The 21,543-nt window shown below is 39.8% G+C and overlaps 1 protein-coding gene across 2 annotated transcripts in view; it reads right to left on the reverse strand.

Annotated features, from left to right (window-relative positions):
- Nucleotides 1-21,038, reverse strand: part of LOC124232958 (SLAIN motif-containing protein 2) — an 84,201-nt gene extending 63,163 nt beyond the window's left edge. Inside the window, exon 1 of one of the 2 annotated variants that reach the window (XM_046649921.1) lies at nucleotides 20,402-21,038. In XM_046649921.1, coding sequence (XP_046505877.1) covers nucleotides 20,402-20,790 — 389 coding nt within the window. In that variant the 5' untranslated portion in view covers nucleotides 20,791-21,038. The remainder of the gene's footprint in view (nucleotides 1-20,401) is intronic. The other variant, XM_046649922.1, reaches the window with a different exon arrangement.
- Nucleotides 21,039-21,543: the final 505 nt, after the last annotated feature.

Genomic DNA, 21,543 nt, shown 5'->3' on the forward strand with positions numbered 1-21,543 from the left:
ATCTTCCCCTGTAAAAAAAAAAAGAAAAGAAAGAAAGAAGGAAAAAGATGAAGAAAAAAAGATATTCATATGCTAAAAATACTAAATTAAAGACATACAATCTAATCTCAATATAATTTTAAAATATAGTGCTAATTAGGCACTAAATGCATATTTAAAAACTTTCTTACTAATTTGAAAGCATCTATTAAATCCCATTCTTCAAGCTTATCAGACTCACAGGTCACTTACATACTTAGCCTGGCCCAGCCCTGCTTCTTATTCACACCTTCCAAATAAAACAACCCTTAACAGCCACACATGGTTAACTACTCTTTTTTACTCTCTCACAGAGAGATGAGTCGAAGCTCTTGAATGGAGGAGTGGAGGGCTGTGTATGGGAGGGGTTTCTTTCTAGTAAACTGTAGGAGTGGGAGATGGTTTGATTCACCTCCATGAAATCTAAACTTGTAATTTTTTTTTTTTTATTAAAGATTAGCACCTGGGCTAACAACTGTTGCCAATCTTCCTTTTTTTTTTTTTTTTCTGCTTTATCTCCCCAAACCCGCCCTGTACACAGTTGCATATCTTAGTTGCATGTCTTTCTAGTTGTGGGATGTGGGATGCCACCTCAACGTGGCCTGACAAGCGGTGCCATGTCTGCTCCCAGGATCCGAACCCTGGGCCACCACAGCAGAGCGCACGAACTTAACCACTTGGCCATGGAGCCGGCCCCTAAACTTCTAATTTTTAACTAAACACTACCTTCCTCTTCATCTTATCTTTCCAAATATTTTCACAAACTTCATATCAGATATTATAGCACTGCATTATCTTGCTTCTATTATTTCTCACATTTCAAAGCGATGCAATCGCTTTTTCTTTTCCTTCTTACAGTCCTTTAACACGCTTAAGACATTTCAATTTTATTCCAGAATTTGAGCCTTTTCCAAGATCAAAGCAAACTGTATGTTTTGCATTTTTTGAGCCACACCTAGTTTAAAGACCTAGTTTAAAAGCCTTCCTCTTAAATAAGCTAGTTTGTTCCTGAAGGTGTCCATTTCCACCATACTTTAGATTCCCAAATGAAAGCTCCCAGAGGATGTGATTTTGAGTAAACGGAACAGGAAAAATAAGAACTTAGATTACTGAAAGCCTTAAAACGTACATGCTTTTACAAGTTCACTTTTGCTACTAAACTAACACCACAAGAGTCAACGTGTTTTGTGCTCTGGCTAGTACAAGCACTTACTGTAAGGAACAGTACATTATTGTAACTCAACCCATTTACATTAAGACACTATTTACTATCCAAATTGTCTCCTTTTAAAAAAGTCATGTCAAAATCAAACTAATTTACAGATACAGTTATAGATATGTTCCTGGCAGAAAGGCAAGGAAGCAGGGGTCTGGGTAAGCGGAGGAAGAAGGGAAGGAACTCTTTTGGGCTACTAGGGCATCAGCACCAGGTTCCCTGGGAAGTCTGACATAGGGGTTTGTGCGCAGGGTAGTTCCAAAGACGGGACTGAGGAGAGCAAGCACATCAGTGACCCAGAAGGCTCACAGGATGTAAGTTACACAGCTTTAGGGTTTCTTATCTGATATTCCTGGAAAATAAAGAAGTTTTGGGGTCTCCCCCACAAAAACAGACAATTTAGGTAAATCTGATAAACTTGGTGATATTTATATTTGTGGAATTTCATTTTTAAAATGCAAAATTAAAAACAATAGATAGGATCATACACATCAGCTGACTTGGGCTCCAGTTTTATCAAACATGCATGTCTAAACTTACTAGAACCAAAATTTCTCCATCTGTGACATATAATCTTACACCACCAAGTAACAAGAAAAACATCAACGGCTTTTTAATGTATCATGCTATAGTATGATCCCTACCCATGTGACCAAAGAATAACGAAACTGATTTAAATCAATAGGATGTTTTTTAATTACAAAAGCAATCTGTGTTCATAAGTGGAAATTTAGAAATCACAAAAAGTACAAAAAAGTTTAAAACAAGGTGCATCTGTTATCCTATCAAAGATAGAGACATCACTATTTTGATTAATTTTAAAACTGACTTTTAAAATCAGACACTGTATCTAGACAGTATTTTCTTAATTCATCATGGGAAAGTACAGATTCAATACTGCCATTATGGAGAATATGTGTGAAATTCCTCATCTGTAACTGGCATAAGGGTCATGCAAATCATGCAAGAAATTTGGTCTTGTAATTTTATAGCTTCACCTCATTTCAACCTAACATTATTGACAACAAGATTGATTTAATTTAATTTAATGTAACTGAACTCTTACTAGATACAAGATACTGAAAGTCTATTCAGACACCAAAGTTAAATATGATACTGCCCCCTGCTTAAATTGCTCACAATCTAGACAGACCAAAGTACAAGGCTGTCATGTTACACACACTCTAAAAAGGATATATAAACAGTGCTACGTAACGTTGAAGAGGAAGGAAACCAAGTGGGAAATTTAGAATTTCACGAAAGAGAGAAAAAAGGTACTCTATGCAGAATGAACATCAAAAGCTAACAGGCATGAATGTTCATGATGTTTTCTGGCAATAGCAAGTAAATCTAGGAAAAAGGTAAATTGAAGTTGGACTGCTGAGGACTTTAAATATCTTGCTAATCCATTTTTGTTCACTAGGCATAATAATGACTTTTAATAGTTTTCAAAACTCAAACCTCAAGAGGAAAAGAATTTGCCGTTGCTGAGGATATTCAAAAAATCGTACCATGGATTTAGAAAAGAAACATCCATGATGCTTCCATTGCTAAAAAATCTCTCCCACATTTATGCTTAACACTTTGTCTTGAAGGTATCTTACACTCCCAAATAGACTGTAATATTTTAATCACAGAAACACAGAGTTTAAAAGACACTTAGAAGTAAACTAATTCAACTTTTTACCTCTTTGTAACATCTCTTGCCACAGGACCATTCAGTAGTCCTTACTGCTGAAGATTACTTATAACACTTTTTAAAGGGGGTCCATACCATCTAGGAATAGCTCTATTAGAAAATTCTTGGGGCTGGCCTGGTTGCGTGGTGGTGAAGTTCACGTGCTCCATTTTGGCAGCCCGGGGTTCATGGGTTCAGATGCCGGCCGTGGACCTACACACCACTTATCAAGCCATGCTGTGGCAGCGTCCCACATACAAAGTGGAGGAGGATTGGCACAGATGTTAGCTCAGGGACAATCTTCCTCACCAAAAAAAAAGGAAAAAAGAAAAAAGAAAATTCTTCATTATATTAAATAAAAATTTGCCTCCCTGATATCTATTGTTCTAGTAATGATCTCCAGAATTATACAGAATAAGTCTAATAAACCTTATTATAGTACTTCAAATATTTAAAAAGTATTCTCAAAGCTAAATATCTACAGGTTAAATAAATCAAGATCAAACGTTTTATTTAGGCATGATTTTCAGGCTTGCTATGAATCTCAATTCATTCACTATATCAGCTATGTGATTTTGAGTTTAGTTTCCTTACCTGTAAAATGGGGATAACATAACACATGCTACAACATGGATGAACTTTGAAGACACAATGCTAAAGGAAATGAACCAGACACAAAAGGACAAATACTGTATTATTCTACTTACATGAGGTATCTAGAATGGTCAAATCTGTAGACACAGAAAGTAGAATGGTGGTTGCCAGGGGCTAAGGACAGGGAGAACAGGAGAATGAGAAGTTACTGTTACACAGTTTTAATTTGGAAAGATAAAAAGTTCCAGAGATGGATGGTGGTGATAACTGCACAACAATGTAAATGTACTTAATATGCCACTGAACTGTACACTCAAAAAATGGTTAAAATGGTAAATTTTTTGTTTTGTATATTTTACCACGTAAAAAAATGGGGATAACAATAGCTATAACTCAAAATTGTGCAGATTAAATGATTTAACATGCACAAAATGGCTTATACAATACTGAGCATACAGAATGTGCACCAACAATAGTGATTATAATATACTTTATGAACCATGTGGCCCTTCTGGGCCAAATTCCATTTTTTAAGAAAGCAAGGACCTGCATTATCATGTCTTTCAGTGTTTCCAATATTGCACAGCTCACACATAGGAGCTTTAAGTATTTGTTAGATTAATGAAAAAAATTTAAAGCCGTGTTAGAATTACTTGAGAAAACACTGCTAAGAAGAGAACAAAATGCTCACCCAGATGTATAACATCTGATTTATTTAAAACACTCACACCTTCCTTTAAGGTAACATCTCCTTGTACAGAACAATCTAGTAAACAAAACTTCAAGATGTTAATCAGTGAGTGACTTCCAAAATATTCAGATAAGTGGTGATAATTACACAAATTAAACTGCTTTATTAACCTAGGCTTATCATATTAAATTATGGCTAATTCTACGAATAGCCCCCTACAAAAAGCATACATAAAACAGAGGTCATGTAATAAAGACTATTCTCAGAAGAGAAAGGCTATGAGTAAAAAAACACAGTAAGTAAAAACCACATACCTATCTAGTTGGGGAAGTTTATCAATAAAATTTATTGATAAGAAGTCAGTTTGAGTTTAAAGTATCTTCAAAAATTTGAGAAAACTGATTTAAAGTAAAATGGATTTAACAGAATATGAGAAACTTATATTTCCAATCTCAAAAATTTTTAAGAAACCATCTGCCTCAGCCAGCTTGAATATTAAACAGCTTAAAAACAAGAGGAATGAGCACCTAATCTGCAAGTCCATTTCTAATTTCATTTTCTATGATTTTATATTCTGCAAAAGTTCCTAGAGGCCCTACAAAGAGCCTGACAAGTCATATCAATTTTCCCTAACATCTCTATTCTCAATCTATTGTCTCCACTACAGATATACGGGGTTTATGCCAGCAATAATGGATCTCTCAAAGGTAAGAAAAAGGGGAAAAAATAAAACAAACTGCTGGATATTAACAATTAATTTTAACTAGCAAATACTGATTAGATAATGCAGTCTTTATGAATATATATGCAACAGTAAACTTTCATCTATATCAGTGCAGAGTAGATGAATAAACAATCTAAAACTCATTTAAAAAGTATTTCACACATACACTCCCCTTTTGCCCACATGTAAATTTCTCTTCGATTAGTACAATTAACAGTAGGGATGGAGACAACAATCTTATGAGACTTAAAGAGATGGAGAAGTCAGCTCCTAACCCTTTACCTCAACAACAAATATTTTAAATAGTAATATAAAGACTTTTATGTATTATATGCATTTGTTCATTCTTTTATATGAGGCCTTTGAGAAATTCCAATGAAAACCATTAATAAAGGATCCTTTCTTTGAGACCCAAGACTGTTCCCTTCCTCAGGAAAGAAACATTTTAGATAAATTTAATGAAGAAAACGTAGACTTAGGGAAAATTAGACTAAAATTACTTTGTTCTACAAAAACGTAGGAGTCGGGGCAGGCCTGGTGGCGCAGCAGTTAAGTTCACACGTTCTGCTTCTCGGTGGCCCGGAGTTCACTGGTTTGGATCCTGGGTGCAGACATGGCACTGCTTGGCACGCCATGCTGTGGTAGGCATCCCACATATAAAGCAGAGGAAGATGAGCATGATGTTAGCTCAGGGCCAGGCTTCCTCAGCAAAAAAGAGGACGACTGGCAGTAGTTAGCTCAGGGCTAATCTTCCTCAAAAAAAAAAAGAAGAAGAAGTAGGAGCCTGAGAGTACAAATTCATGGGTCAAAGTACAGAGACACTAAAACCAAATTTAACTAAAAATCTTAAATAATTATAAATGTGAAAATAAGGATGATATTATGGAAGTGGATTACAGGCCAAAAGGCCAAGGGAAGATATGAATAATAAAATTCTAATTCTAGTACAAGGATATAACAGTGATATGGACTTGGAGTAGTCAGACATCGCCTGAAAGCTTCACCCTACACACAGCAGAACACTCAAGAAATTCTTGATTCACCCCAACAATTTAATTTCTCAAAAGGCTAGGGAAGAAAGAAGAACTGAACCTGTTCTGACCATCATCAACAAATTAACTGGTGATATAAAAATGATCAAAATGCTGGAAGCAGCCAATTTCATCTTAGAGTTTATAACAGAATAGAAAGAAAATGCTAAACATAGATGTGCAAACCAAGTTTTAGAAAATTTGATCTAGGGGCCGGCCCAGTGGTGCAGCAGTTAAGTGGGCACGTTCTGCTTCGGCGGTCCAGGGTCCCCCAGTTCAGATCCTGGATGCGGACATGGCACCGCGTGGCAAGCCATGGTGTGGTAGGCATCCCACATATAAAGTAGAGGAAGAGGGGCACAGATGTTAGCTCAGGGCCAGTCTTCCTCAGCAAAAAGAGGATGAGATTGGCAGCAGATGTTAGCTCAGGGCTAATCTTCTTCTTCAAAAAAAAATAAAGTAAAAAAGAAAATTTGATCTAAAAACATCCAGAACACATTTGATAATATTAAAGATTTTTAATTGGGAGGTGAAATTGGTATAATGATTACGTTTAAAAAGTGTCCTCTCTCCCCCCAAGATATAACGAAAAGGACATTCATAGACCAACAGAGAACATTCACACAACAGATGTCTGAGAGATCCATACATCTGAAGGTGGAGGTGCTGGACACCCCCAGGAGGAAGTGGTAGGAGGTAAGGGGATCTCCTCTCCCTCCCCAGCAGCAACCTAGGGCACAGGAACACGTACAGCCCTGAAAAGGGGGTGGGGGGCGGAAGGGCAGCTCACTGCAGGAATGCCTTTGCTCTCTGAGTTGCCTCCCAGCACTGGGAAAGCTGCAGACAGAGGAGGCTAAGCAATTGCGAGGGGTGTCATCATAAAGCCAGCACCGGAGGAGAGCACACAGTGAGGGCAGGGTGAGAATGTCCCAGGGATTATGCATGCAAAAGAAAGCACCCCTCCCCTCACCTGGCACACCACCTCAGCCAGTCAGCCAGGGCGAGGGACCACCACCAAAGTGCATGCATTTGTAAAGAAGCAGTGTGAGCAGGCAATCACAGACAGGTCCTGTCAGCACAGATTCCAAAGGACAGGCACAGATGCCAGGGATGGCAACAAGCTCTGAATACACAGCTCCTGACCCTCCCCAGTGGGGGCAAGCGGAATCTGCAAACAGATACTATCACTATGCAAAGGCACAAATCCACCCCATCAAATAGTATGAAAAAATATATTAATACTCCAGACAAGAAGGGAAATGACAAGCAGAAATCAATCCTGAAGCCACATAAATTTACAATCTAAATGTCAGAGAATTCAAAATAACTATCATTAAAAAAACTCAGCAAGATACAAGAAAACTCAGAAACACGATTCAATGGAATCAGGAATAAAATTAATGAACAGAGGGAATTCTTCACAAGAGATTGAAACTATAAAGAAAAGCCAATCAGAAATGTTGGAGATGAAAAACCACAATGGATGAAATAAACAAAAATCTGGAGTCCTTGAATAATAGAGCTGATATCATGGAGGACAGAATTAGCAATTTGGGGGACAAAAATATGGAACTGCTTCAGATGGAGGAGGAGAACTAAGACTAAAAAGAAATGAAGAAATTCTCCAAGAAATATCCAATTCAATTAGGGAATGCAATATAAGGATTATAGGTATTCCAGAGAGAGAAGACAGGGAGGAAGGAGCAGAAAGCTTGTTCAAAGAAATAATAGATGAGGAAGGAGCTGGAATTACAAGTAAAAGAAGCTAACATAACTCCTAATTACATCAGTGTAAAAAGACCTTCTCCAAGGCATATACTGGTAAAATTGGCAGAACTCAATGACAAAGAAAAAATATTAAGGGCAGCAATGCAGAAGAAAAGAACTTACAAAGGAACCCCTATCAGGCTTTCAGCAGATGTCTCAGCAGAAACTTCACAGGCTAGGAGAGAGTGGAATGATATATTAAAAATTCTGAAAGACAAAAATTTTCAGCCAAGAATACTCTATCCAGCAAAAATATCCTTTAGATATGATGGAGAAATAAAAACTTTCCCAGATAAACAAAAGCTGAGGGAGTTCATTGCCATGAGACCCCCCCCCCCCATAAGAAATGACCAAGAAGGCCCTTATACCTGAAAAAAGAGGGAGATTCACAAAGCCTTGAGCAAGGAGATAAATAGGCAGACAAAATCAGAAAATTGCAGCTATCAGAACAGGTTAACAAACAATTATAACACTAAAGATAAAGGAAGGGAAAACATCAAAAATAACTACAAGCTTGTCATTTTAACCACAAATTTGCAACACAAAACAGACTAAGGTGTGACAACAATCACTTAGAAGGGGAAGAGGAAAGAGACAGAACCTGCTTAAACTAAGAAAATAAGAGGCTATCAGAAAATGGACTATCTATAAGACTTTTTACACAAACCTCACAAAAACACTAAACAAATAATCAGAACAAGGACACAAACGATAAATAAAGAGAAAACGAGAAAACCAACATAGAGAACTACCAAACTGAATTGGCAGTCCTAAATACATGGGATGAGAAACAAGGGAAATACAGAACAACTGGAAAACAAGTGATAAAAGGGCAGCATTAAGCCCTCATATATCAATAATCACTGTAAATGTAGATGGACTGAATTCTCCAATCAAAAGACAGAATGGCTGGATAGATTAAAAAACAAGACCCAACAGTATGCTACCTCCAGGAAACACATCTCAGCTCTAAAGACAAACACAGCTTCAGAGCGAAGGGATGGAAGATGATACTCAAGCGAATGGCAAACAAAAGCAGGTGTTGCCATACTTATATCAGAGAAAGTAGACTTCAAGATAAAAAAGGTAGGGGCCGCTGGCCCCACAGCCAAGTGGTTAAGTTTGTGCGCTCCGCTGTGGCACCCAGGGTTTCGCCAGTTTGGATCCTGGGTGCAGACATGGCACCATTCATCAGGCCATGTTGAGGTGGCATCCCACACACCACAACTAGAAGGACCTCCAACTAAGACATACAACTATGTACCAGCGGAGATTTGGGGAGATAAACCAGAAAAAAAAAAAAAAAAAGATTGGCAACAGTTGTTAGCTCAGGTGCCAACCTTTTTAAAAACAAAAGAAAAAAGGCAATGAGAGACAAAGAGGGGCAGTGTATAATGATAAAAGGAACACTCCACCAAGAAGACATTGACACTTATAAATATATATGCACCCAAGACAGGAGCACCAAAGTACATAAAGCAACTCTTAACAAATATACAAGGAAATATTAACAGCAACACAATAACAGTAGAGGTTCTTAAGACCCCACTTACATCAATGGAGAGATCAACCAGACAGAAAGTCAACAAGGAAATAGTGGAATTAAATGAAAAACTAGACCACATGGACTTAACAGATTTATAGGACACTCCATCCAAAAACAGCAGAATACACATTCTTCTCAAGTGTACATGGAATATTCCCAAAGATAGACCATATGTTGGGTAACAAGGCAAGCCTCAATAAATTTAAGAAGACTGAAATCATATCAAGCATCTTTTCTGACCATAATACTATGAAACTAGAAATCAACTACAACAAAAAAGTTGGGAAAGTGACAAATATATGGAGACTAAACAACATGGTACTGAACAACCAATGGATCACTGAAGACATTAAAGGAGAAATTAAAAAATATCTCTAGACAAATGAAAATACACCATATCAACTCATACGGGATGCAGCAAAAGCAGTCCTAAGAGGGAAATTCACAGTAATATAAGGCCACCTTAACAAACAAGAAAAATCTCAAATAAGTAATCTTAAACCACACCTAACAGAACTAGAAAAAGAAGAACAAAGACCAAAGTCAGCAGAAGGAGGGAAATAATAAAAATTAGAGCAGAAATAAGTGAAATTGAAACAAACAAACAAAAAAGCCCAGTAGAAAGGATCAACAAAACTAAGAGCTGGTTCTTTGAGAAGATAAACAACATTGACAAACCCTTAGCCAGACTCACTAAGAAAAGAAGAGAGAAGGCTCAAATAAATAAAATTAGAAATTAAGAGGAGAAATTACAACAGCTACCATAGAAATACAAAGGATTTCAAATTTTCAAATACCATGAAAAACTATATGCCTACAAATTGGACAATCTAGAAGAAATAAATAAATTCTTAGGCTCACACAACCTCCCAAAACTGAATCAAGAAGAAACAGAGAATCTGAATAGACCAATCACAAGAAATTGAAACAGTAATCAGAAACCTCCAAAAAAATAAAAGTCTAGGACCAAATGGCTTCTCTGGAGAATTCTACCAAACATTCAAAGAAGATTTAATACCTATCCTTCTCAAACTATTCCAAAAAATTGAAGAAGACAGAACACTTCCTAACTCATTTTACAAGACCAACATCACCCTGATCCCAAAGCCCGACGAGGGCAACACAAAGAAGGAAAATTACAGGCCAATACTGCTGATGAACAGAGATGCAAAAATCCTCAACAAAATACTGGCATACCGAACACAGCAATACATTAAAAGGATCACACATCATATCAAGTGGGACTTATACCAGGGACACAGGGATGGTTCAACATCTGCAAATCAATCAATGTGATGTGCATTAACAAAATGAGGAATAAAAACCACATGATGATCTCGATCGATGCAGAGAAAGCAATCATCAAGATTCAGCATCCATTTATGATAAAAACTCTCAATAAAATGGGTATAGAAGGAAAGTACCTCAACATAATAAAGGCCATACACAACCAGTGTCTTGTGCCATACACAAAAATTAACTCAAAATGGATCAAAGACTTGAAGGTAAGACGTTAAAGCATAAAACTCCTGGAAGAAAACACAGGCAGTACACTCTTTGACATCAGTCTTAGAAAGATCTTTTTGACTACCATGTCTACTCGCACAAGGGAAACAAAAGAAAAAAGTAAATAAATGGGACTTCATTAGACTAAAGAGCTTCTGCAAGGCAAAAGAAATCAAGATCAAAACGTAAAGACAACCCACCAACTGGGAGAAAATATTTGCAAATCACATATCTGACAAGGGGTTAATCTCCAAAATAAAGAAAGAATTCATACAACTCAACAAAAAAACAAAGAACCCAATCAAAAAATGGGCAGAGGATCTGAACATTTTTTCAAAGAAGATAGACAGATGGCCAACAGGCACATGAAAAGATGTTCAAATCACTAATCATCAGGAAAATGCAAATCCAAACTACACTGAGATATCACCTAACAGTATAAATCTTTTAAGAATAACATAAAAAAATACAGATAATTAGAATTAGGTAAGGGTTGAAAATTTTTAAATATAAAGTCAGGCTAATTAGGTTCCAATCCTAGCTCAGCCATATACTTGAGTGACTATGAGCAAGTTATTTAACCTAAACTTTAATTTCCCCATCTTTAAAATGGGGTTAATAACAGTTTGATCATATTGGGTTATTAGGAAGATAACACTTTATATAAAGTGCTTAGTATCTGTCACATGTTAATGCAATAAATAATTGTTAGCTATTATTAAAAATAAAAGAGCAATAAAAATCAAATTGAGGGGGCCGGCCCCGTGGCCAAGTGGTTAAGTTCTTGCGCTCTGCTTTGGCGGCCCAGGGTTTCGCCAGTTCAGATCCTGGGCGCAGACACGGCACCACTCATCAGGCCATGGTGAGGCAGCCTCCCACATGCCACAACTAGGAGGACCCACAACTAAAACATACAACTATGTACTGGGGGGATTTGGAGAGAAAAAGGAGAAAAAGAAAAAAAGAAGATTGGCAACAGTTGTTAGCTCAGGTGCTAATCTTAAAAAAAAAAAAAAAAATCACGTTGAGCGGCCAGCCTAGTGGCACAGTAGTTAAGTTCACTCACTCTGCTTCGGTGGTCTGGGGTTTGTGGGTTCAGATCCCAGGTGCAGACCTACACACTGCTCATGAAGCCATGCTGTGGCAGCATACCACACACAAAATAGAGGAAGACACACAGATGTTAGCTCAGCAACAATCTTCCTCAAGCAAAAAGAGGAAGATTGGTAACGGATATTAGCTCATGGTCAATCTTCTTTACCAAAAAAAAAAAAAAAATCACATTAAGGGATGTCCACTTTCACCATTTGTACCCAACATTATATTAGATATGCTAGCCAGGGCAATTAGGCAAGAAGTTGAAACAAAAAGCATCCAAGGGGCTGACCCAGTGGTGTAGTGGTTAAATTCGCACGTTCCACTTCAGCGGCCTGGGGTTCGCCAGTTCAGATCCTGGGTGTGGATCTAGGCACTGCTTGTCAAGCCACACTGTGGCAGGCATCCCACATATAACATAGAGGAAGCTGGGCACGGATGTTAGCTCAGGGTCAGTCTTCCTCAGCAAAAAGAGGAGGATTGGTGGCAGATGTTAGCTCAGGGCTAATCTTCCTCAAAATTAATTAATTAAATAGTTAATTAATTAATTAAACATTTGGGGCTGGCCCCATGGCTGAGTGGTTAACATTGGCGTGCTCCGCTTCTGTGGCCCAGGTTCATGGGTTCAGATCCCAGGCACAGACCCACACACCACTCATCAGTCATGCTGTGGAGGCATCCCATATACAAAATAGAGGAAGACTGGCACAGATGTTAGCTCAGAGCTAATCTTCCTCAAGCAAAAAGGGGAAGATTGGCAATGGATGTTAGCTCAGGGTGAGTCTTCCTCACCAGAAAAAAAGAAAAAAAAAGACATTCAGATGGGAACGAATAAGTAGAATTTTCTCTATTAGCAGATGACAGGATCTTATATATAAAAGAATCCCAAGGAATCCACATACACACAAATCTATCACAGCTAATAAATGACCTAAGCAACACTGCAGGATACAAAGATATCAATATACAAAACACAACTGCATTACACAATAGGAATGAACAATCCAAAAGTGAAATTAAGAAAAACAATTCCATTTACAATGGCATCAAAAAAGAATAAAATACCTAGGAATAAAATTTTAAAAAGAAATGCAAGACTCAAACACTGAAAATTATAAAACATAGTTGAAAGAAATTAAAGAAGACCTAAGTGAATGGAAAGACATCCAATTTCCACGGATTGAAAGAATCAATATTGTTAAGATGCCTCAAGCAATCTACAGATTCAATATAAGCTCTACCAAAACTCTAGCTGCCTCTTTTTGACGAAATTTACAAGCTGATTTTAAAACTCATATGGAAATACAAGGGACCTTGAAAAACCAAAACAATCTTGAAAAAGAACAAAATTGTAGGACTCACACGTTCCAATTTCAAAACTTTCTAAAAAGCTACAGTAATCACAAGTGTGCAGTACCGGCATAAGGATAGTCATCAATAAATGGAACAGAATTGAGAGTCCTGAAATAAACCCATACATTTATGGGCAACTGATTTTCAGCAAGGGTGCCAAGACAATTTAATGGGGTCAGAAAAGTCTTTTCAACAAATGGTATGGGGAGAACTGGATATCCACATGCAAAAAGAATGAAGTTGGACCCCCTACCTCACACTATATAAAAACTCAAAAAGGATCAAAAGAAATGTCAGCAAGGATGTGGAAAAACTGAAGCCCTTGTATAATGCTGGTCAGAATGTAAAACAGTGCAGCTGCTGTGGAAAACAGTATTGTGGCTCCTCAAAAAATTAAACATAGAATTACCATTTGATCTGGCAATTCCACTTCTGGGTATATACCCCAAAGAAGTGAAAGCGAGCACTTGAACAGATATTCGTACACCCATGTTCATAGCAGCATTATTCACAATAGCCAAGAGGTATCAACAGATGTATGGATAAAGAAAATGTGGTATATACATACAATGGAATATTATCCAGCCTTAAAAAAGAAGGAAACCATGGCATATGCTACAACATGGATGAATCTTGAGGACATTACGCCAAGTAAAATAAGCTAGTCATAAAAAGACAAATACTATAATGATTCCACTTATGAGGTATCTAAAGTAGTTAAACTTATAGAAACAAAGTGGAATGGTAGTTGCCAGAGGCTGGGAGAAGGGGAGGTAAAGAGTCACTGTTCTGTGGGTACAGAGTTTCAGTCACGCAGGATGGGAAGATTCTGGGGATCTGCTGCACAACATGTGCATGTGGTTGACGATATTGAACCGTACACTTAGAAACTGTTGAGAGGCTGAATTTTCCATGTGTTTTGGGGTTTTTTTGTCACATGCACAAAAAAGCATATACATATAAATTCCATATTTAAATATGAACATCATATACTCATCATACAAGCTTAGGTTTGGGATAGAAAGATTTAAGTGCTGTTTTCTCTTGCCCATTGAGAATTATGAGATTAAATAAAGCTTTAGAGAATTCTGAGACATGCTACAACATGTATGAATCTTGAAGACATTGTGCTAAGTGAAATAAGCCAGTCACAAAAGTGCACATATTGTATGATTCCATACATACGAGTTACCTAGAGCAGTCAAACTCACAGAGACAAAGCAGAATGATGGCTGTCCGGGGCTGTGGGAAGCAGGAGATGGGGAGTTATTGTTTAATGAGCACGGAGCTCCAGTTTGGGAAGATGAAAAAGTTCTGGAGACGAATGGTTGCACAACAATGTGCATGTACTTAATGCCACTGAACTATATACTTAAAAATGGTTAACACAGTAAATTTGATGTTATGTATATTTTAACACGATAAAAAAAATGGATCAAAGACCTAAATGTAAGAGCTAAATTATAAACCTTCTAGAAGAAAAGATACGAGTAAATCTCATCATCTTGGATAAGGCAGAGGTTTCTTAGATATGACAGGAAAAGCACAAGTAACAAAAGAAAAATTAGATAAATCAAATTTAATAATATTGAAAACTCTGTGCTTCAAAGAGTTCCAAAAACAAAGTGAAAAAACAACACAGAACAGGAGAAAATATTTGCAAATCATCTATCTCACAAGGAATATATAAAAAACTCTTACAACTTAACATAAAGACAGGTAACCCATATGAAAATGAGTAAATGGTTTGAATAGACATTTCTCCAAGGAAGATATACAAACGGCCAACAAATACATGAAAAGATGCTCAACATCTTTAGTCATCAGAGAAATGCAAATCAGAATCACAATGATATATCAGTAGCATGGCTATATAACAAAACAGACAGACAATAACAAGTGTCGATGAGGATGTGGTGAAATTGGAACCCTTGTGTATCGCTGGTGGGAATGTAAAATGGTGCAGCCACAGAAAACAGTGTGGCAGTTTCTCAAAAAGTTAAACATGAAGCTACCATTTGCCCTAGTAATTTCATTCCCAGGTATATGTACCCAAGAAAAAATGAAAACATGACAATATAAAAACCTGAGAAGAAATGTTCACAGCAGCATTTTTCATAATAGCTAAAAGCTGGAAACAAATCAAATGTCCATCAACTGAGGAATGGATAAACAAAATGTGGTAATATTATTCAGATATAAAATAGAACAAAGAAAGGGAATGTTTTGATACGTGCTACAACATGGATAAACCCTGAAAACATCATACTAAATGAAAGAAGCCAGACACAAAAAGCCACATATTATATGCTTTCATTTACATGAAATAACCAGAATGGGCAATTCCATCGACACAAAGTAGATAAGTGAAGGCGAGATGAGAGGGAAATGGGAAGTGACTGATAGTGGGCTGCAGTTTTTTGGGGGTATGATGAAGATGTTCTGGAATTAGATAGTGATAACAGTTGCACAATTTTGTGAATACACTAAAAAGCACTGAATTACAAACTATAAAAGGGCAAATTTCATTGTATGTGAATTATATCTCAACAAATAGAAACTCAACGAGAAAAAAATTACATTGAGAGCATTAGTACAAAAAAGTCTTGGGACTAAAATATGCAATGATACTAAATGACAAAGGGAAGGCAGAAATTATTCTTTAGCTTCTGTTTTTCTACCAATAGTCTGTTCAAATGGACAGGTTGAATACACATTCTTTGAAGGAAACTGAAGTTCAAATGAGGCAAGATGACAGATAGTAAGCTGGAATGTAGCTGTTTTTTTAAAAAAAGTTTGGCCCTGAGCTAACATCTGTTGCCAGTCTTCCTCTTTTTTTTTCCCTCTCTCCAAAGCTCCCCAGTACATACTTGTATATGTAGTTGTGATCCTTCTGGTTGAGCTATGTGGGACACCGCCTCAGCATGGCTTGATGAGTGGTGCTAGGTCCGCGCCCAGGATCCGAACCAACAAAACCCTGGGCTGCCGAAGCAAAGTGTGCAAACTTAACCACTTGGCCATGGGCCCAGTCCCTGGAATGTAGCTTGAAACAGGCTTAGGCCTACCCCTCCAAATAATGGAAAAGAATTGAAATTTTATTACCAGTTATTGTTGATCTGAAACATCACGGCAGGGTCAAAAGCCTGGATGAGAGGAAATATGATCATTCCTCAAGAGAAAAATAAGTAGTGTCTAGAAATTCCAAACCAAACTTATTCCTTGCAAAATTCAAAACTGGCTTCAACAAAACGTTTGTGAAGTTAGAAAAGGAAAAAGTCAGAGAGTTCACCCTGAACAAGTCAAACCAAATTAACTACAATTTCTATTTTAATAGGTGTACTTCATTGCAGGTAAGAACCCTGCAGGCACAGTATAGCCTAATTACAGCAAGTCATTTGGCAAAATCTTTCATAATATTCATACACAAAAAATGGCATAAGGGCTTGACAATAATAAGTGGAACTAATAGTTATTTAACAACCACAATGCATGTTGATTAATGGATTGATGTTAATCTGGAGGGAGTCCAGTCGAGCTGCACACTTCAGAGCCCTTTCTGCTGTCATTTTAATATTTTTATTAACAACTTGAATGAAGACCCAATAGGTATGCATACCAAATATGAAAATGACAAAAAAATGAGAAAGAATAGATAATATTAAGTGGCTAGATCAAGACTAACAAAATGAAATATAAAAGCCTAATATTTATGCTAAAAAAATTCATTACACAAAAAGAGGGTGAGGGAGACTTAGTTTAACAACTTATGTATAAAAGATACAGAGTGTAACTGACACTCCTAGCTTATATTAAGCAGAAGTAACAGAGGTTAAAACTATTAATAAAATATTTCAAAATAATAGCATTTAGCTCAAGCAAGTTATATCCACCAAACACTTTCTGGTCAGGTACCATCTAAAATGCAGAATACAGTTCCGAGTACCATGTTTAATGACAACAGCAACTAGAAATTCATTATGAGAAAAATGGCCATGGTTGAAGGATCAGAGAGTTACATTATCTCAGGAATGATTAAATAAACTGGGATTGCCTTACTCTGAAGAAGTGATGAGAATGTGTATGTGCTGGAGAGAAGGGATCAGCAGGATGATAGTAGTCTTCAAATATTTTAAGGGGCCATTCACATGGAAAAGGGATTATACTTGGAAAAAACAAAATATAGTGGGAACAGCATAGGCTTTGATGTTCAGACCCTGGCTCCATCATCTACTGTGTGTTATTTGATGCTTAGAGATTAAGCTTCCTTATCTAGAAAATGATACCTACCTCATAAATGGATAAAAATTAAATGCAATTAAGAACAAAAGTGTTTATAAGCTGCCTGGCATAGCCCAACACACCGTGATACACTACGATGTTAGTTCCCTTCTCTAGACTTTTCTGAGTTGTTCTAGAACAGTGTTTTTCAAAAAGTTACAACCCATTGACGAGTCACAAAATCAGCTTAGTGGGCTGTAACCAACATTTTTTTCTAAAGAAACAGGACAGAAAATATTAGAACTTAGCACATGTACTAAAAGTAACTATAGTTTTGTGAAACTTTTGTTTCAATTATTCATATACATGTGTATACTGGGCTATGATGTAAAATGTATTTCTTATGAAGCTGGGCCAAAAAAAAAAAAAGGGGAGCTGTGAAAGCCACTGCTCTAGAGCATTGTTTTCTAAGTGTGTTCTATAGATACTAGTTCCTTGGGAGCTCAAATAAGTTTAGGAAACAAACCATACCACTTAGAGGTTTACCATATTTAATACACAGTAGCATATCAAAAAGTCCAGCATTAAAGAAACCTGTTTATTTTTGTTGAACCTCGTTTTTCCCACATATACATGACCTCAGATCTATCATTATTTTTCACACAACATCTACTAACACCTTCAGGACTAGCATTTGGTGGTACACACTTGGGAAAAACATTCCCCTAGATGAAAAAGAAGGTACAACGGGTATAAATAAAGATTTTTAGCTTGCCAAGAAAAAAACTCTTGACTCTTTGAATCTTCCTCCTCCTGCCACCAACATCCACCCCTTTCAACTTATACTCCTAACACATACTCCAAAACACTTTAAATATGATTTATGAAACTTTAAATTCACACAAATCTTTTCAGAAAAAGTGTAGGACATCTACAATATCAAGCTACATAGCTAGGATCAAAGCAGTAAGCAGGAACCATTTGGTCAAAAGAAACTTCTGGCATAGTATTTAAGAAGACTCGCTTTACCTAAACAAACCCTACGCTCAGAAACCAAACCAGCAAAGGACAACTTCTCCAAGTGGAGCCAATGTGTTCTAATAATACATAATCTAAAATGGGCTGATGGGTGCAGCTAATCCTCATTATTAAGAGCATCATTATCATCATCACTTGGAAGAGGCATGTGATGATATTTAGATGATTCTGGGCTCTTTTAAACCGTATACATACCCAGGATTCCTTTGGGAGGACGTGATTTCACACTAATATGAGAAACTGTCACTACCGCAGTCAGTTCTAATAATATTTGGTATCACTTGGTAATAAAATAAAGGCTTGACATCATGTATTCAAGAGTATCCCTGTATTTCAAACCTTCCTAATTGGGAGTTACAAATATCTCTGACCCTGCTCTGGCAGTTGTCAAGAGCATAAACCGCCCTTCCCACTCTTTCCCCACCCCCAGGCTCCAAAGCAACCTCTCCTCAAAGTTTGCCCCAACTACTTTAGACTATTTTCTTCCCAATTTCTGAGCACTCTCAATACATTTTGTTCCTATCACTCTTTTTAGCAATTCACTGTATATGTCCTGGCTTATATAAACTTGGCTCCCAACAAGACTGTCACTGCCTTAATGAACAGGGATCAACACTCAAGAATCTTTAATCTGGAGAATCCTTTTATCTTTAGAATCTTCCACAAGATCTTCCAAGAACTCACTAAATATTTCTTGACTTAAATAACCAGGCTTGAGAATAACAGCAGCTAGTCTTGGAGAGGTTACTATATGCCAGACCCAGTGCTAAAAGTATACGTGCATTATCTCCCATAATCTTCACAACTCCACAGAGTAAGAACTATTCTTTTCTCCATCAGATAGAAAGTGAAGCTCAGAGTAACTTGCCCAAGGTCATACAACAAGTAAGTGGCAGAGCCAGGGCCTGAAGCCAGGCAAAGCTCTTAACCACCTCAGTACACTGAGTTGCAGCCCTGCAATACCAGAGTCCATGCAGGATTTCGATTTCACTAAGTTAGAAGTTTCCATTTCAACGGAGAGTAGAGACATTTTAGCCAAAAGTTAAAACTTTAAACAGGGATAAATTAAGACAAAGAATTTCACACGGACATCTTTATACGGTTGCAATAAACTACGAGGAAAAACGCCTCCCATGTCCTTTCTATTTATGGAGGCGATATTACGGTGCGGGTCACAATTTTACCCAGAAGTGGCCTACGGCGATACAACCTTTGGTTTAGATTTTTAAATAGGGCTCTCTTTCTCTACCCCTAGGATGACAGGGAAACGAAAGACAGACGTGATAACTGTCACTTCACAGATCCGGAAAACGCCAGCCCCGATTCTTGTTTAAAAAACAAGACCCAGGGCTCTCGTTCCACCCTGGACTCTTCACACAAAGCAGCACCATCCTCTGCCCTCTTCACACAAAGCAGGCTTTGCCCTACTACCCAAAGGGGAGTGCTGATTCACACCGTCTCCCCATCACCGCCAGGAATGTACCCATCTCCCACTGATCCAAAACCCCGACCACGGCACAGACGTAGCCCACTCTGGCTGCTCCCCGCACCGGTGATACCCCATCAAGCAGACTCCTCCCCGACGTCCAAAATGCCCAGGCCACCATCCGAAAGCCAGGATTTCACACAAAGCAGGATCCCTTCCTATAAAGCAGAGCAGCCCTCCCCAGGTTGCGCCAGCCCACAGAACCCACTGGGGTCCACGACCCAGAGGAGAACTAGCTGCCAACCCTGTTCCCCTGGCACGCCTCGACTGCCCAACTTCAGCTGACCTTTCCGCAGCCAAAAGCAAAAACAGTCACGGGTCCCCGTCAGAGCGCGGATCCGACTACACAAAGCGACGTGTCCCACCGCGGGGACCCTCGGAGAACGCTCTCCGCCCCCGGCCCGTCCCCGCCCAGCCCCGGCCCGGCGCCCCGCGCTCACCAGCTCTCCTCCTCCTCCTCCCAGCCTGACAGGCGCTCCAGCTCCTCGGGCCGCAGCGGCTCCACCTCGTCCAGCAAGCCGCCCTCGCCCGCGGCCAGCAAGGAGGTGGCGTCCCGCAGCTCCTCGCTGCTCGTCCGTCTCGGGCCCGAGCCCGCCCCGCTGCCCGACTTGGCGCCGAGGCCCAAGGGGAAGCCGCGAGGGGACGCGGTGCCGGAGGAGGGAGTGGACGCGCCGGCCCGAACCGGGCTGCCCGGCCCGAGCGAGCCGGCGCCCTGCACGGCCCCCGAGCGGCTCCTCAGCTGTTCGTTCTGCTTCTCCAGCTTCTTCACCAGCTCCTGCAGCTTCCGCACCTCCTGGTCCGCGTTCACGTTGGAGTTAACGTCCTCCATCCCGGCCCCGCCGCTTCTGCCGCCCGCCGCCGGCCCGCACTAGCGAAACAGCCGGAGGAAAGAGGCGTCGCCGCCGCCGCCGCTCACTCTAGCGGAGGCACCGGCACATAGCAGGACCAGGCCCCACCGCCAGGGTCCCCCCAGCTCCGGTTCCCAAGCGCCGCTGGCCCCAGCCGAGCCGCCTCATCTGCGCCGGCTCCAGGATTGGGGGAGGCGGCGCCAATATCCGGCCTCGGCCGCCATCTTCCCTCCGTCCCTCCGCCCCCCGTAGGCCGGCCCCGTCGGTGACCTCAGAGCGTCGGGGGTGGGCCAGGCCGCCGGCCGGCGCTGAGAGGACCCGGCGCCCAGCTCGCCGCGGGGCGGGGCCGCGGGGGGCGGGGCCTCGGCCGGAAGGGACGTGCCCGGGCGCCGGCGGATTGGGGGACGCTGCTAGGCTGGCTGGGAAGAGCGATTCCGACAGCAGGCTGGGCCTGAGCTGGGGAGATAGGCGCGCCGCCGCCCGGGAGGGGTGGGGACTGGGGCGCGGGTGGGGCTGAGATCGCAAACGGGAGCTCTCGCTCAGCCACGCCTATTGGTCTTGGATGAGGGGCGTGTAGTGTGCTCTCCACCCCCAAACACGGACGTGTGGGACCAGCGGGCCAATCCTGTCCTCCCTCCCGGCTGGTTCTCAGATGGGCGCTCAGCCAGGGCCCGTGGAGAGACGGTTTACTTCGTCTGTTCAGCAAATATTTGTTCGATGCCTACTTGAAATAG

This window comes from Equus quagga, unplaced genomic scaffold (genome assembly GCF_021613505.1).
Source record: "Equus quagga isolate Etosha38 unplaced genomic scaffold, UCLA_HA_Equagga_1.0 146_RagTag, whole genome shotgun sequence".
NCBI classification, from domain to species: Eukaryota; Metazoa; Chordata; class Mammalia; order Perissodactyla; family Equidae; genus Equus; species Equus quagga.